This window comes from Mirounga leonina, unplaced genomic scaffold (genome assembly GCF_011800145.1).
Source record: "Mirounga leonina isolate KUSES-001 unplaced genomic scaffold, KU_Mleo_1.0 Mir_165, whole genome shotgun sequence".
Taxonomy (NCBI): Eukaryota; Metazoa; Chordata; class Mammalia; order Carnivora; family Phocidae; genus Mirounga; species Mirounga leonina.
The window spans coordinates 66,582,704-66,600,725 of NW_023270415.1; the positions used below are offsets into that span (position 1 = coordinate 66,582,704).

Here is an 18,022-nt window from a genome sequence, read left to right on the forward strand (position 1 = left end):
AGGAAGGAAGGAAGGAAGGAAGGAAGGAAGGAAGGAAGGAAGGAAGGAAGGAAGGAAGGAAGGAAGGAAAGGAGGAAGGAAGGAAGGAAAGGAGGAAGGCGGGAGGAAGGGATTTAAGGATTTTTAAAATTTTGCAAAATTTCTCTCAGAAAGAATATGCCAAACTATTCCCATCTTGCTGCATTTTTATCTTTTCAATGTTAACACTCTACTAAAAATATTTTCATGTTTTTAGAATGTAGGTTAAGTGTCATTAAAACAAATCCTTGAAAGAAATTTCTAAGCCCTAATCAATTGTCAAGTTATTTTAATTGGTAAAATATTCTAATAAAACAATTAGGTAGGACAGGTCTGAGAAGTTTATTATATGATTCACAAGTATATCTCCCCTTAATTATATTTCCTTTTAAAAATATTTCTTTAAAAAAAAAAAAAAACCTTCAGATTAATATTAATAAGCGTTTCTAGAATACTTTTTAGGATAAGGTATGCCTGGTGTATTTCTTATTTATTTATTTTAAAAGATCTTTTAATTTATTTTGGAGAGAGAGAGAAAGAGCAAGAAGGAGAGGGGGAGAGAGAATCCTCAAGTGGACTCCCTGCTGAGCGTGGAGGCCAACATGGGGCTCAATCCCAGGACCCTGAGATCATGCACTGAGTGGAAACCAAGAGTCGGCTGCCTAACTGACAAGAGCCACCCAGGAGCCCCATATTTCTTTTTTAAATAAGTTACTCTTAGAGGTACATCTTAAATTGAAAATCAAAACATTCTGGTTGAAGAAATGTAAGTAGAACACCTATAGTTTCTACATTTTAGTCTCTATTATAAAATTATAATAGATGTTTGTAATGGTGATGCTGGAAAACAAAACTAGGCCCCTTGACATATAGAATGAGTTCCATTATATTTAATAGAAGCCATAATTTCTCATGTTCATAAACATTCCATCATTAAACTTAACCATATTTTACAAAGTATAAATCCACACTTGAAAAAAAAAAGAAAATCCGAAAAACAAAAAGAGGAATCTTATTTTCTATCACGCTTTCAAGGCAATGATAATTCTAAATATGGTAACTTATTTTAGTCTGTTACCATGGACGTAAACATCAATGTAAGATCAAAAATCAAGGGAACAGGGACACCTGGGTGGCTCAGTTGGTTAAGCCACTGCCTTCGGCTCAGGTCATGATCCTGGAGTCCCGGGATCGAGTCCCGCATCGGGCTCCCTGCTCGGCGGGGAGTCTGCTTTTCCCTCTGACCCTCCTCCCTCTCATGCTCTCTGTCTCTCATTCTCTCTGTCTCAAATAAATAAATAAAATCTTTAAAAAAAAAAATCAAGGGAACAATTTAAAATCATTTATAATGTACTTAATAAGAAAAGTACCAAAGCAATTGTACTCTGAGATGACAGAAAAGGACCAGTTTAATGCACACATTATTCCTTTAATTACAAATAATACTATAAGTGTCCAATTATCCAGTTTCTGATCTTTTGACCACCCGCTATTTGCTCCAGGCCCTACCCAGCATTTTCTCTAAGGAAGTACAGAAAGTAGACTTGGCAACACAAATTACACTTTGGCCTAATAAGAGATTTATGATAAGAAAAGAAACTACTGTGTTTAAGCAACAATTTGGAGACTATAGATCTTAGTTACCCAATTTATGAACATTATGAATAACTGTTTAGACTTTTAATAAAATCAAAAGTTCTGAAGAGTAAGGTGAAATTTACAATAAATATATAACACATTAAAGAATACAAACTTAAATGCAAACAATGCCATATACAAAATAATTTAAACAAATCATATTAAATAATCAAACATGCACCAAACAGGAAAAAGCTTAAAAAAGGGGTTTTTTTTTAAGCTACGAAGCAAAAAAAAAAAAAAAAGCTACAAAGCAATATTTTTAAAAGAAACAAATTAATATGACTAAGTAATACACTTATAAAAACTCAAATTTGAAAAGTGAAAGCACTCTTCAGAAATAGCAAGGAACTTAAATATTTAACTTACTAAATTTCAGTTAACAAGTCTTTTAGAATAAAAACTATGATTGTGAAAGTCCTTTTTAATAATTGTTTTTAAAAAATGCATGCCTTAGCTAACACCCCCCCACCTCAAAGAAAAAGAAAGAAAAAAAAAAGAAAGAAAAAGCACTTGAATGTGATTTTGTAATTTTATTTAGCATTTAAATGTACTGCAACATGCACATTATGTAGAAAAGAAACTTCTACCTGGATTTCTACATGGATCATATAATACTACTGCCTCATTAACCTCTGCGGAACATAATATGGGACCTGGGGCTTCAATGCAACCTAGACTGGTATCTAGTTAACTTCAGGGCAACTAAGCCATTCCTGGGTTGGGCAGGCCAGTCACATAACAGCTGAGGACAGGAGCTGGCCAGCCGTAATGATGAGGAAGGTAACAGTACCCAATTAATCATCACATTTATTACCTAATTAATGTAGTAACTTGTTAATTGTTTAACTCTGGCTGTACAATTATTTACTTCTCTTTTATCTGTCATTTCATAGAGGTTTTTCTTTAATTTTTCATTTTTTATTTAAATTGAATTAGCCAGGACACCTGGGTGGCTCAGTTGGTTAAGTGACTGCCTTCGGCTCAGGTCATGATCCTGGGACTCCAGGATTGAGTCCCACATCAGGCTCCCTGCTCAGCAGGGAGTCTGCTTCTCCCTCCGACCCTCCCCCATCTCGTGCTCTCCCTCTCATTCTCTCTCTCTCAAATAAATAAATAAAATCTTAAAAAAAATAAAATAAAAAAATAAATTGAATTAGCCAATGTATAGTACATCATTAGTTTCAGATGTAGTGTTCTATTTGTTATTTGTGTATAACACCCAGGGCTCAGCACATCACATGCCCTCCTTAATGCCCATCACCCAATTACCCCATTCCCCCCACCTCCCTTTCAGCAACCCTAAGTTTGTTGCTGTCTATAGTTAAAAGTCTCTCATGGTTTATCTCCCTCTCTGGTGACTTCCCATTCAGTTTTCCCTCCCTTACACTATGATCCTCTGCACTGTTTCTTATATTCCACATATGACTGAAACCATATAATTGCCTTTCTCCATTTGACTTATTTCACTCAGCATAATACCCTCCAGTTCCATCCACATCAATGTAAATAGTAAGTATTTATCCTTTCTGATGGCTGGGTAATATTCCATTGTATATATAAACCACATCTTCTCAATCCATTCAACTGTCAATGGACAACTCAGCTCTCCACAGTTTGGCTATTGTGGACATTGTTGCTATGAACATTGGGGTGCATGTATCTTTGGGGTAAATACTGAGTAGTGCAATTGCTGGGTGGTAGGGTAGCTCTATTTTTAGCTTCTTGAGGAACCTCCATACTGTTTTCCAGAGTGGCTGTACCAGCTTGCATTCCCACCAACAGTGTAAGAGGGTTCCCCTTTCTCTGCATCCTTGCCAAGATTTGGTGTTTCCTGTCTTGTTAATTTTTGCCATTTTAACTGGTGTAAGGAGGTATCTCATTGCGGTTTTGCTTTGTATTTCCCTGATGCCTAGGGATGTGGAGCATTTTTTCATTTGTCTGTTGGCTATTTGTATGTCTTATTTGGACAAATGTCTGTTCATGCTTCTGCCTATTTCTTGACTGGATTCTTTGTTTTCTGGGTATTGAGTTTGATAAGTTCTTTATAGATCGTGGGCACTAGCCCTTTGTCTGATATGTCATTTGCAAAAATCTTCTCCCATTCCATAGGTTACCTTTTGGTTTTGTTGACTGTTTCCTTTGCTGTGCAGAAGCTTTTTATCTTGGTGAAGTCCCAATAGTTCATTTTTGCTTTTGTTTCCCTCGCCTTGGAGACGTGTCTAGCAAGAAGCTGCTGCAGCTGAGGTCAAAGAGGTTGCTGTCTGTGTTCTCCTCTGGGATTTTGATGGATTCCTGTCTCACATTAAGGTCTTTCATTCATTTTGAATTTATTTTAGTGTATGGTGTAAGAAAATGGTCCAGTTACATTCCTCTACATGCGGCTGTCCAATTTTCCCAGCACCATTTATTGAAGAGATTGTCTTTTTCGATTGGATATTCTTTCCTGCTCTGTCAAAGATAAGTTGACCATAGAGTTAATGGTGCATTTCTGGGTTCTCTATTCTGTTTGATTGATCTGTGTGTCTGTTTTTGTGCCAGTACCATACTCTCTTGACGATTACAGTTTTGTAATATAGTTTGAAGTCTGGCATTGTGATGCCACCAGCTTTAGTTTTCTTTTTCAACATTCCTCTGGCTATTTGGGGGCTTTTCTGGTTCCATACAAACTTTAGGATTGTTTCTGCTTTGTGAAAAAAGTTGATCAAAAGTTTGATAGGGTTTGCACTGAATGTGTAGATTGCTCTGGGTAGCATTGACATTTTAACAATATTTATCCTTCCAATCCATGAGCATGGAATATTTTTCCATTTCTTTGTGTCTTCCTCAATTTCTTTCATATGTGTTCTTAGTTTTTAAGGGTACAGGTCCTTTACCTCTTTGGTTAGCTTTTCTCCCAGGTATCTTAAGGGTTTTGGTGCAATTATAAATGGGATCGATTCCTTAATTTCTCTTTCTTCTGTCTCATTATTAGTATATAGAAGTGCAACTGATTTCTGTGCATTGATTTTATATATCCTGCCACGTTGCTGAATTGCTGTATGAGTTCTAGCAATTTTGGGGTGGAGTCTTTTGGTTTTCCACATGAAGTATCATGTCATCTGTGAAGTGAGACTTTGACTTCTTTGCCAATTTGAATGCCTTTTATTTCTTTTTGTTGTCTGATTGCTGAGGCTAGGACTTCTAGTAGTATGTTGAACAAGAGTGCTGAGAGTGGGCATCCCTTTCATGTTCCTAACCTTAGAGGAAAAGCTCTCAGTTTTTCCCCATTGAGAAAGATATTCACTGTGGGCTTTTCGTAGATGGCTTTTATGATATTGAGGTATGTTCCCTCTATCCCTACACTACGGAGAGTTTTAATCAAGAAAGGATGCTGTAGTTTGTCAAATGCTTTTTCTGCATCTATTGAGAGGATCGTATAGTTCTTGTCCTTTCTTTTCTTAATGTGATGTATCACGTTGATTGATTTGCAGATGTTGAACCAACCTTGCAGCCCAGGAATAAATCGCACTTGGTCATGGTGAATAATCCTTTTAATGTATTGTTGGGTCCTATTGGCTAGTATCTTGGTGAGTATTTTGGCATCCATGTTCATCAAAGATATTGGTCTGTAGTTCTCCTTTTTGGTGGGGTCTTTGTCTGGTTTTGGGATCAAGGTATCTGACCTCATTGAACAAGTTTGGAAGTTTTCCTTCTATTTCTGTTTTCTGAAACAGCTTCAGTAGAATAGCTATTATTTCTTCTTTAAATGTTTGGTAGAATTCCCCTGGGAAGCCATCTGGCCCTGAACTCTTGTTTTGGGGGAGGTTTTTTATTACTGCTTCAATTTCCTTACTGGTTATGGGTCTGTTCAGATTTTCTATTTCTTCCTGTTTCAGTTTTGGTAGTTTGTTAATTTCCAGGAATGCATCCATTTCTTCCAGACTGCCTAGTTTGTTGGCTATATATAGTTGCTCATAATATGTTCTTAAAATTGTCTGTATTTCCTTGGTGTTGGTCATGATCTCTCCTCTTTCATTCATGATTTTATTAATTTGGGTCCTTTCTTTTTTCTTTTTGATAAGTCTAGCTAGGGGTTTATCAATCATATTAATTCTTTCAAAAAACCAGCTTCTAGTTTCGTTGATCTGTTCTACCGTTCTTCTGGTTTCTATTTCATTGATTTCTGCTCTGATCTTCATTATTTCACTTCTCCTGCTTGGTTTAGGTTTAATTTTCTGTTCTGTCTCCAGCTCCAGGTCCTAGGTGTAAGGTTACCTTGTGTATTTGATATTTTTGTAATTTTTTGAGAGAGGCTTGTATTGCAATGTATTTCCCTCTTAGGACCACCTTTGCTGTATCCCAAAGGTCTTGAACAGTTGTGTTTTCATTTTCACTAGTTTCCATGATTTTTAAAAAATTCTTTATTTCCTGGTTGACCTATTCATTCTTTAGTAGGATGCTCTTTAACCTCCAAGAGTTTGAGTTCCTTCCAAATTTCCTCCTGTGACTGAGTTCAAGTTTCAAAGCACTGTGGTCTGAAAATATGCAGGGAATAATCCCAATCTTTTGGTCCTGGTTGAGACCTGATTTGTGACCCAGTATGTGATTTATTCTGGAGAAAGTTCCATGTGCACTCGAGAAGAATGTATATTCTGTTGCTTTAGGATGGAATGCTCTGTACATACCTGTGAAGTCCAACTGGTCTAGTGTGTCATTCAAAGCTCTTGTTTCCTTGTTGATCTGCTTAGATGATCTGTCCATTGCTATGAGTGGGGTGTTGAAGTCCCCTACTATTATTGTATTATTATGAATGTGTTTCTTTAATTTGGCTATTAATTGGTTGATATAATTGGCTGCTCCCAAATTAGGAGCATAAGTATTTATAGTTGTTAGATCTTCTTATTGAGTAGACCCTTTAAGTATGATATAGTGCTCCTCTTCATCTCTTACTACAGTCTTTGGTTTAAAATCTATTTTGTCTAATATGAGGATTGCTACCCCAACTTTCTTTTGAGGTCCATTAGCATAATAAATGGTTCTCCACCTCCTCACTTTCAATCTGGAAGTGTCTTTAGGTCTAAAATGAGTCTCCTGTAGACAGCATATGGATGGGTCTTCCATTTTTATCCAATCTGATACTCTGTGTCTTTTGACTGGAGCATTTAGCCCACTTACATTCAGAGTAACTATTGAAAGATATGAATTTAGTCTCATTGTATTACCTGTAAAGTCCCTGTTTCTGTAGACTGTCTCTGTTTCTTTCTGGTCTATGTTACTCTTTGGCTCTGTCTTCACTTACATGATCCCCCTTAATAGTTCTTGCAGGGCTGGCTTGGTGGTCACATATTCTTTCAATTTCTATATGTTCTGGAAGCTCTTTACTGCTCCTTTCATTCTGAATGACAGCCTTGCTGGATAAAGTTTTCTTGGTTGCATGTTTTTCTTTTAGTACCCTGAATGTATCATGCCAGACCTTTCTGGCCTGCCAGATCTCTGTGGATAGGTCTGATGCCAGTCTAATGTTTCTACCCCTGTAGGTTAAGAACCTCTTGTCCTGAACTGCTTTCAGGATTTTCTCTTTATCTCTGAAATTTGCAAGCTTCACTATCATGTGTCAGGGTGTTGATCTATTTTTATTGATTTTAGGAGGGGTCCTCTCTACCTCTTGGACATGAATGCCTGTTTCCTTCTCCAGATTAGGGACATTCTCAGCTATGATTTACTCAAATATACCTTCTGGCCCTTTCTTCTCCCTCAGGCACCCCAAAAATTCTGATATTTTATGTGTTATGGCATTGCTGATTTCTTGAAGCCTCCCCTCATAGTCCATTAGTTGTTTTTCTCTTTTCCCCAGCTTCCTTCCTTTCCATCAACTAGTTTTCTATGTCACTTACTCTCTCTTCTGCCTCATTTACCCTACCTGTTAGAGCATCTAATTTAAACTGCATCTCACAGCATTTTTAATTTGGCCTGATTAGATCTCATTTATGCACTAAAAGATTCTCCAGTGTCTTTTATGTTTTCAAGCCCCAGCTAGTAACTTTATAATTGTTACCCTGAATTCCATCTCCGACATTTTACTTATATCCACGTCACTTAGATCTGTGGCAGAGAGTATTACCTCTGGTTCTTTCTTTTGTTGTGAATTCCTCCTTCTAGTCATTTTACCCAGAGAAGAATGGATGAACAAGTGAGTATTAGCAAAAATACCAACCACGGGGGCGCCTGGGTGGCTCAGTCATTAAGCATCTGCCTTCGGCTCAGGTCCTGGTCCCAGGGTCCTGGGTTCAAGCCCCGCATCAGGCTCCCTGCTTGGCAGGAAGCCTGCTTCTCCCTCTCCCACTCCCCCTGCTTGTGTTCCTTCTCTTGCAGTGTCTCTCTCTGTCAAATAAATAAATAAAATCTTAAAAAAAAAAAAAACCCACAACCCAAGTGAAATACATACTAGAAAAATCCAAAGAGGTCAGAAACCAAAAAAGAAAAAGAAAAAAACAAAAACAAAAAAAGGGGGGGAGCATGGGGAGGGGGAAGAGAGAATATAATCTCACAGGGTGGACAAAGTAGGGTGATCCACTTGGTTCTGAGGGTATTTTGGTCTGTGTGTTAGAAGAGACTAAATCCCAAAATTGTAAAGAAAGCAAAACTTACATATATACAAAATTAAAATTGAATGGAGTGAAAGGAAGCCAAAAATGAAGACTATATCTATAAAATGTAAATGTAAAAAAAATGAAAGTTAAAAAAAAGACTTAAAAACAAAGAGCTGATAAAATAAGAAACTAGTTGAAAAGGGAAAAAAGAAAATAAATAAATGGAAAATTTTAAAGTGAAAGATATACAAATCATGAGAAAAAACCCTCAAATTCTATATACTATTTTCCCCTAGCACTGGAGTTTTACAGTTCTGTGTGATCCTTAAACTTGCTATTCACCTGTTCTTCCAGTTGGTCTTCTGGGGGAGGGGCCTGCTGCGCTGACTCTCAGGTGTTTTTGCCTGGGCAGAGTTGCACGCCCCCTGGGGGCCGGGCTTGGTGTAAGTTATTTTTGGTTGCTGTGTGGCTTTAGTTCCCTGAAGGCTTTCCGTGCCTCTTTAGAGGATCAAAATAAAAATGGCTGCACCCCATCTCCAGCCCCAGAGTGAAAAGATCATGGTCCCCTCTCCTCAGCAAACCCTCAGGGATAAGTGGTCTTCATGGTGTGCACCTACAACAATCCTCCAAGGGGAAGTCAGTTGCTGCATTTCTGCACTTTGCAGGGTCCTGCACAAAGAACGGTCACCTGATCATGTATGTACCCGGTCAGTCCCTCCTGGGGGAAGGCAGAGGGTCGCTGGTTAGTGTTCTTTACAGAGCCATCCCTCCCTCGCCCCCTGCACTGAGAGCTGTTGCCCTTTCCTGCACTCACACATACGCTTGGCCCCTCCCCAGGGAAGTTCCCTCCCCTGCTGTTAATCGTCCCATATCTCCCCGCAGATTCACTTCTCTGCACCTCCTACCTTGCAAAAAGTGCTCACTTTTCTACTTGTAGAGTTCCTGAAATTCTTTTCTTACATCTCAGGTTGAATTCATGGGTGTTCAGAGTGATTTAATAGTTTTCTAGCTAAATTCAAGGGACCAGATGAAACAAGGTCTTCTACTCTTCCACCATCTTGCCTCTTCCACTTCATAGTTTTTTAAAGATAATCAAACATACTATTGATCTGTGGTTGCTTTTACATGTCTAAATGTGTACTTGAAAATAATATATACTATTTAACACAGAAACTATATTCCTTCCTTTCCTTCATGCCAAAGGAAGACAGAAAAAGGAAATAATTACTATACATAATGACATTCCTTTTTTAAAAAGCTAAGATAAAAACAACAATATAAATTTTTTAAAAAAGATTTTATTTATTTATTTGATAGAGAGAGACACAGCAAGAGAGGGAACACAAGTAGGGGGAGTGGGAGAGGGAGAAGCAGGCTTCCCGCTGAGCAGGGAGCCCGATGAGGGGCTGATCCCTGGACCCTGGGATCAAGACCTGAGCGGAAGGAAGACACTTAACAACTGAGCCACCCAGGCACCCAACAGTACAGACTTTTTAAAACGATTTTATTTATTTGACAGAGATAGAGAGGGCATGAATACAAGTAGGGGGAGTAGCAAAGGGAGAGGGAGAAGCAGGCTCTCTGCTAAGCAGGGAGCTTGAGATGGGGCTTCATCCCAGGACCCTGAGATCATGACCTGAACCAAAGGCAGACACTTAACCAACTGAGCCACCCAGGTGCCCCAACAGTACAACTTTTTAAAAATAATCAGATCCTCTTACTTTTACTCATTACATAGAGACAATACTATATAACTTTAAGAAACTCTAGAAAAATCATATAACTAGGTATATTATACATATACATTATATTATAGATGGAAAGCTTAAGGAGAGCTTGAAAAATATAATAATTCATCTTGGAACACAATAAATGGTACATATATCTGCGGGTATAGTTACACAGATCTCCAGACGACATTCATTTTTAAATAAAATTGCTTAATACTAGGAAGAAGCAGAGATTTTTCAGTCAATGCATTACCTTTTTCCTTTCCAGTCATTCCTCAAATAAGAATTCTTTCACAGAATGTTAGAGCTGAAAGGATCCCTAGAAACCATCTGCCAGTAGTTTTCAACATGGAGTATACCTCAACCCTTGCTCAGAAATGCAGGGTTGCTTTTGGATGTGATAGTGACTGGGAAATGCTACTGGCATTAGGGGTGCTAAACACCCTGTAATGCGCAAGAGAGTCCTTCATAATAAAGATTTATCCAGCCCAAATGCCAGTAGTATACCCACTGAGAAATACTGACTTAATTCTCCACTTTGAAGATGCAGCCACTTAGGGCCAGAGATGTTAAATGACTTACTCGAGGCTACACAGCTGGATCTAGAACCCAGGTTCTCATTCTCTTGTTCTAATCCTTGTTCAATGAATAAAATGACAATAGAAAACCACAGAAAACCAAGAATCAATTATATGTTAATACATAAACATTATCAAAACATTGGTCATACATTAATATTTGAAATTGAAGTAAAACTGCAATTAACTAAAATATTAATATCCTTTTCAAATTTTTTTTCCATCCTAAGAAATAGTTTCCTTTCAGATAAATCATTTTTCAAAAATCCATCACAGTTAAAAGAAAGAGGAGTAAATCAACTGACTATGGTTACCAAATAAAACATATTTTGAATGGGAAATTACATGGTTTCTGATGGTTTCAGAAAAACTTAATATCCTATAGTCTAGCACTAATCTTCTCTTTTAACCATGAAGAAATTTATCACAGCAAAAAGAACACTGAACTAAAAATCCAAAGGACTCGACACTAATCGTCACTCTGAGGTATAGGTAACCAGTTGCCATATCTTGAACATGTCACAAACCTCTAGATCTATTCCATGTTACATAAAATGAGTTTAGGTCCTGTGATCCTTTCTAGATCTAAGATTTTTATTCTGTATTTCTTCCTTATTGCATAACAAGTAGGGTTTAAAAAAAATACAGAGCTATCAACTAAATATTCACAAAAAAGCACCCTACAGTGAGGAGGGATACAACTAAAGACTGAGTCTCAAAAGGTGATCACTGACTCCTATTAATTTAGTTACTGTTCAGCAACACCTTACCTCCTACTGATATCTGTCATCATCTATAGAATCATTATCATTCCTTTTTCCCTACACTGTCCTAAAAATAAAGGCTAAGTAAACACTCTTCAGAATACTTCAAAATTATTCTTAAAAAGACATTTGCATTGGGGTGCCTAAGAGGCTCAGTTAGTTAAGCATCTGACTCTTGATTTCAGCTCAGGTCATGATCTCAGGGTCGTGAGATTGAGCACTTCATCGGACTCCACGCTAGGCGTGGAGCCTGCTTAAGATTCTCTCTCTCCTTTTCCCTCTGCCCCTCCCACCCCCACACTCTCTCAAGCTCTCTCTAACAAAAAACAACAACAATAAAAAGACATTAGCATTTAAACATTTAACTTCTACATATACACAGAGATGAAAACTTTTTAATTTTAAAATTACATCAGAACTGGTCAAATAGAATATACTGTGGGATTTTTTACAGAAAATGTACTAATCTGTTAATATGTGTATGTATGTACACACACTGTGCCTCTACATTTCTCTTAACCTCTTACAGACTGGTCTTCACTCTTGACAGTGTATATACATCCTAAGAAAACTGAGTTGCATTTAACCTTTATTCTTACAAAATTTCAATTATTCCATAAAATATTTTTGATACTTTTTCATACATGTGTTATACTTCTTAGGCAATATATCTATATTAAATAGCAATCAAAATAAAATAGGGACAGAGATATAGTTTTTATTTCTCCTTCCCTTCCCTTATCTTTCTCTCTCTCTCATACACACACATGGACATGCACACAACATAATTCCTCCAACCAGTTCATGCAACACAAGTTAGATATCAAGCTGTATGGAAATGGAATCTAAAAAAAATTCATGAATGACTTTAAAATAAGACTTTCAAAATATTCAAGAATATACTTTAAAAATGTATTTCCCTGAAGTTCAGTTACTTAAATACAGTTTCTCCTTACAATATTCTGAAGATTTTTCCTGTGTGTGGTCCTTTTTTCCTACTCATGCATCCTAAAGAAATTCATAATTTTTGTTGCTTCTTATGTCTCACTTCCTCAGTTATTTCAACAATTTTTTTTTTTTTGAGAGAGAGAGACTGAGCACGTGGGGGCGAGGGGGGAGGAGCAGAGGGTGAGAGAGAGAGAGAATCTTAAGAAGGCTCCACAACCAGCACGGAGTCCGGCACAGGGCTCAATCTCACGACCCTGAGATCATGACCTGAGCTGAAATCAAGAGTCCGATGTTTAACTGACTGAACCACCCAGGTGCCCCATTTCAATAATTTTAAAAATATGTTATTTAAATATAACTAAATATAAGTGGTTTTATGTCTTGTTAAGGTTATAAATTTAATCCTTCAGTTAATTAAACATGCAATTATTATTCCATCCACAAAGACTAGGATTAGATAACAAAAATACTCTGTAGACAGTCTAAAACACTGGTGCAAAAAACAAAGGTTATCATTACAACCAAAACATTCTATTTCAAACAGGCAAGAAGTTCTGTCAAATAGATGCTTTGCTATTTGCAATAACATCTGACAATCAATCAATACTGTTAAGATTGTACTATACCAAAACTATCAGGGGTCTCTGCTGATGATACCTTCTTCGCTTGCTTCACAATGGCAATCTCAGGTTTGGGATATCTGCATGCTAAAAGTATTGTAAAATCAAAATGTATTCAAGTGATAAAGTAAATAAAATATGTATAAATTAAAAATGTATATGAAATTTTGAAGTGAAGCATTCTAGAACATAGGCAGTCCTTACTTGGCACAGTAGTGTGGGGTCATAAAAATGACAATGCAAGATGAAACCATAAAGCCTTAATACCAATGGGGAAAATTACAATTGTTCTATGACCTTTAAAATTTTTTTCAAAACAATAAAAATTCTCTTGCCAACAGTTATGAACATAAAGGGAAATTTAAAATAGTAAAACTAATGTATGATCAATTTTCATTTCTTTGCTGTACTTTCATCTTTTTTGGTCAATTCTCTTTTGATTACCCATTTTTTTAAAACATCTCATGGGTTTATCACTATGAGACAAGAAGGCAATGCAAACCACACATTTTGCTATCTCTGTGTGAACTGACCAACAGATTAAGTAGTGACCAATCACTGAGAGACTGAAAGAGTGATATGATTGGCCATGATAATGATGTACATCTGTTGTTACACAGTGATTTGTAGAAGGCAAAGTTTGTACTTTGTAGAATTACTCACAGTTAATATACTGTAGGAAATAAAATTTGAACTGTGTTGTTGGGAACTGCTGTTATGTAACTAAAACATAGTCACTGAAATTGGTGCATTTGGGAACCATGCAAAGCAAAGAATGCCTATAATAATAAAAAAATGGATTATTTAATGAAATGGGCATAAATCCAGGGAAAAAATAGGGTATTAGAATTTCATATATATTTTTTCTACATATGTAAATTAATGGTAAATAAAAGAGAACAAGATTCTCTTCCTTAGAAGTTAAATGTTTTCCACTTAAATCACTTAATTTACTATCATTTGACTATCAGTGAAAGAATACCTAACATATAATGAAGCAAGGTTCAGTGATCGAATCTTATGTTTAAAAGGGGGCGCCTGGGTGGCTCAGATGGTTGAGCGTCTGCCTTCGGCTTAGGTCATGATCTCAGGGTCTTGGGGTCGAGTCCCGCATCGGGTTCCCTGCTCAGTGCAGAGCCTGCTTCTCCCTCTCCCTCTGCCGTTCCCTCTGCTTGTGCTCTTCTGTCTATCTCTCTGTCAAATAAATAAATAGAATCTTTAAAAAATAAAATAAAATAAAAAAATAAAAAATAAAAGTAAAATACTTGTATCATAAATCAGCTGGCAAAACTTTTTAAAATGTGCATTCATTGCTGTAAAAAAAAAGTTCTTAAAGGTTACTAAAAAACAAAAACAAAAACAAAAAACAAACCTTGCAGAAAATAGTCCCTAATCTCAAGGATATACAAACATATATGAGATGATTAGAGGAAGAAAAAAATACATATAAGTTTACAAAAGGGAAAAATTATAGCCTTAAGAAGTGGGAGACAGCCTCCAGGAAGAGGTTTTGAGTCTGGCCTTAAAGCACGGCAAGGATTTAAATAAGTGAGGGGAAGTAGGTTTCCCTTTTCCTTCCCATACAATTCAGTCTAAAAGCCATAAGATGGGAATCAGTGAGGTAGGCATTTGTGTGGGAGGCAGAACAGGGTCTCAGAGCTCAAGGGGGAGGGAGGAAGCGTTCACACGGGGGGTCAGTCTGGCACAACCTGTCAGAACCCAAATAGGGTAAGAAAGGCTTCCCCATGGTAAAAGAGAGGGGATGTGGCTCAGGGTGTCAGTGCCAGAGCTAGGGTGATAAGGGCATCTATATAGGAGTATGTTGGCAGTGGTGGTGATGGAATATTGGTGACATATAGAAAGAGTGATCTAAATAATAAATATATTAAAGGTAATGGGAGACAAACCATGAGAGACTATGGACTCTGAGAAACAAACTGAGGGTTCTAGAGGGGAGGGGGGTGGGGGGATGGGTTAGCCTGGTGATGGGTATTAAAGAGGGCATGTACTGAATTGAGCACTGGGTGTTATATGCAAACAATGAATCATGGAACACTACATCAAAAACTAATGATGTGATTAACATAACAATAAAAAATTAAAAAAAAACTAATGATGTAATGTATGGTGAGTAACATAACATAATAAAATAAAAATAAATAGGGCGCCTGGGTGGCTCAGTCATTAAGCGTCTGCCTTCGGCTCAGGTCATGATCCCAGGGTCCTGGGATCGAGTCCCACATCGGGCTCCCTCCTTGTGGGGAGGCCTGCTTCTCCCTCTCCCCATCCCGCTGCTTGTGTTCCTGCTCTCGCTATCTCTCTCTCTGTCAAATAAATAAATAAAATCTTAAAAAAATAAATAAATAAATAAAATAAATAAATAAATAATAAATAAAATAAATAAATAAATAAAGGTAATGGGAGTCAGGTATTTTTTCATCATAGAATAGAGTTAGAAATACGGGAAAACTAGAATGTACGCTGTGGTGCTGGATCAGAATTGAAGAAACTGCTATCAACTCTCATTTTATAATATAGACAGAGAAATAGAAATATAAATGATATTTATTACATATATAAATACATATATTCATATATTCACTAGCTCTGTCCATGATAGGGGTGGAAATAGCAACACCCCAATAACTATGAGCACATCTAATGCCCAGATCTTGGTTTCTAAATACCATTCTACACTAAAGAAACAAGGGCTCCGTAACAATGGCTGATTCCAGAGCTAGGGCAGAAAAAGTCCAAGAGGAATCTGGAACATCTTATGGTGCAGAAAATAAGGAAAAAGGAAATGTTCAAAAAAAAAAAAAAAAAAGAAGAGTAATGGGGATATGTCAAAAAGACAAAGAAGTCAGCTTGAGGGCGTTCCCATTGGTGAAGTATGGAACAATTAGAGGATCAAAAATGATAGTAATAAATTATAAACCATTAAACAGAAAAAGAATCCATGAGTATATATTGATATAAATTAATAACTGAGTTGATGAGGAATGGAATATTTCATAGACTCAAAGTACCTCTCCACAAAATATTTATCAGACAGATACCACTTTTGTCAAATGTTCAGAGAAAATGGTTACCCTGGAAATGGTTAACATGACCAGGGAAAATTAAAATCATGGGCAACTGATAGGATGAAAAAGAACATAACACCACTTCTATGATATTCCTCCCAAAGATGCAAAACTGGAATCTATTCATGAGGAAAGAGACAAAATTAAATTGAAGTACATGCTACAAATTAACTGGTCTGTAATCTCAAAAGTGCTAAGGTCATGAAGATCAGGTCAAGACTGAGGAACTGTTCCAGGTGGAAGGAAATTAAAGATGTAACAACTAAATGCAACATGTGACTTTGGACTGGATCTTTTTGTTGTAAAGGAACATGAATGGGAGAACTGATGAAAGTGAATTACTTCAGAATATTTAAATGGTAGTACATATTACACTGTGGCTATATAAGGCAATGTTCTCATTTGTAGGAAACACAAGCCAAAGTATTCCAGCTGTAGTGGACATTGCAATGCATAGTCAGTCCTTAAGTGCTGGAATTCCTGCCAAGAGACAGCTCTCAGTGGTCAGTCATCAGAGGAGACTGCCTCAGCCAAAGAATGTTGCTTCATCCAAGGCTCTGTACCTTGTCCACATCCAATAAATAGCTCATTTTTACAGAGGTAGAGGCCCAGACCTCTCACCCAGCTCAGAACAAAACTGAAGGGTCATCCCATCTGTAGAACTCTCCACAAGGTAAACTGAAGCTTCCACTGAGACTGCATCACTTTACTTGTACCTCTGCCCAAACCTACTTCCTTCCCTTCCCTTTCAAAGATGAGGATTTCAATAGCATTCCCCAATAAACTTCCCGCATGCTAATCTTTGTTTCAGAGACTGCTTCCCACAGAACTCAACCTATGAGAGAGATGATATGGCATCATGTCAGCAACTTATTCTCAAATGACTCAGGAGAAAGAAAAAAAAAAGCTTACTGTACTATACTTGAAACTCTGAGATTTGTTATATAAATATATGGAAAGAGATAAATCTGAGATTGTTTCAAATTTTTATTTTATTTTTTAAAGATTTATTTCTTTGAGAGAGAGAGTGCATGAGCAGGGGAGGGGCAGAGGGAGAGGGAGAGAAGTGGATTCCCACTGTGCACGGAGTCCAGCGTGGGGCTTGATCTCATGACCCTGAGATCATGACCTGAGCGAAATCAAGAGTCGGATGCTCAACTGACTGAGCCACCCAGGCACCCCATGTTTCAAAATTTCAGAAGCAATACAAATTAAGCAGGGAAAACACAGGAAGAACAGAATGAAGAAAAGCAACAGAAAAAAATAACAGTAGGGGCATGGTACACTAAAGAAATGAGACTAACCAATGGACAGTATATTCAAGGTATTCGTGGAAAATGAAATAGATGAACAAAAAAGAATACATCTATTACAGCATTTATAACCAAAAAGTGATCATTGTAGAACTGTAAAATCAGTGTTAATGATTTACATTTTTGCTAATTTTTAAGAAGCCCCTTTTAAGCAGAAAAAAGCTAGGATAATGTTTTTCAAAACATAGATCTTAGTCACAAACAAATACAAAATTCTGCCAGCTCACAAAATGTGCCACATCTTACATTATCACTCTTACATGTTTACCTGTTTTCTTTCATAATTCAAACATCCACATGACCTCAACTCTTTCCAACCTTAAAAACAAAAACAAAAACACCTTCTATAACCTTGCACTCAATGGACCTGTAGCATTGAAATCACTGCAAACTTGTTAGAAATGAAGAATTTTAGGTCCCACTTCAAACCTACTGAAACAGAATCTGCATTTCAATAGGAGTTCAGATGATTTTATATGTACATTAAGCTTTGTAAAGCAGGGCTCTAGTTTCCACTGTGGGATGTAGAAAGCCGCAAAGAGCTTTTGCTCTCTCCATTAGGATGAAACAAAGTCACACTAAATTCAAATGCATGACTTATTCTGAACCTATCAGAGAACTCAAGTCACAGAGCAAACAACAAGAGGAAGGCACCTGCAAGGACAGAGGGGACTTGCTTAGTTGTGACAGATGCAACCAGATACCATAAGAAGAATAAGCTAGAACAGTAAGGGAACAAGTGAAGGCAGAGTAAG

General features: G+C 37.1%; 1 protein-coding gene across 6 annotated transcripts in view; it reads right to left on the reverse strand.

Annotated features, from left to right (window-relative positions):
- TMEM65 (transmembrane protein 65) overlaps nucleotides 1-18,022 on the reverse strand; it is a 64,928-nt gene that overhangs the window by 30,037 nt on the left and 16,869 nt on the right. For 3 of the 6 annotated variants that reach the window (XM_035011886.1, XM_035011884.1, XM_035011889.1), the window contains exon 2: nucleotides 12,875-12,955. The exons of 2 other annotated variants lie outside the window; for them this stretch is intronic. In XM_035011886.1, coding sequence (XP_034867777.1) covers nucleotides 12,875-12,955 — 81 coding nt within the window. Of the gene's footprint in view, nucleotides 1-12,874; nucleotides 12,956-13,850; nucleotides 13,956-18,022 lie in introns of those variants that run through there. One more of the 6 variants, XM_035011888.1, reaches the window with a different exon arrangement.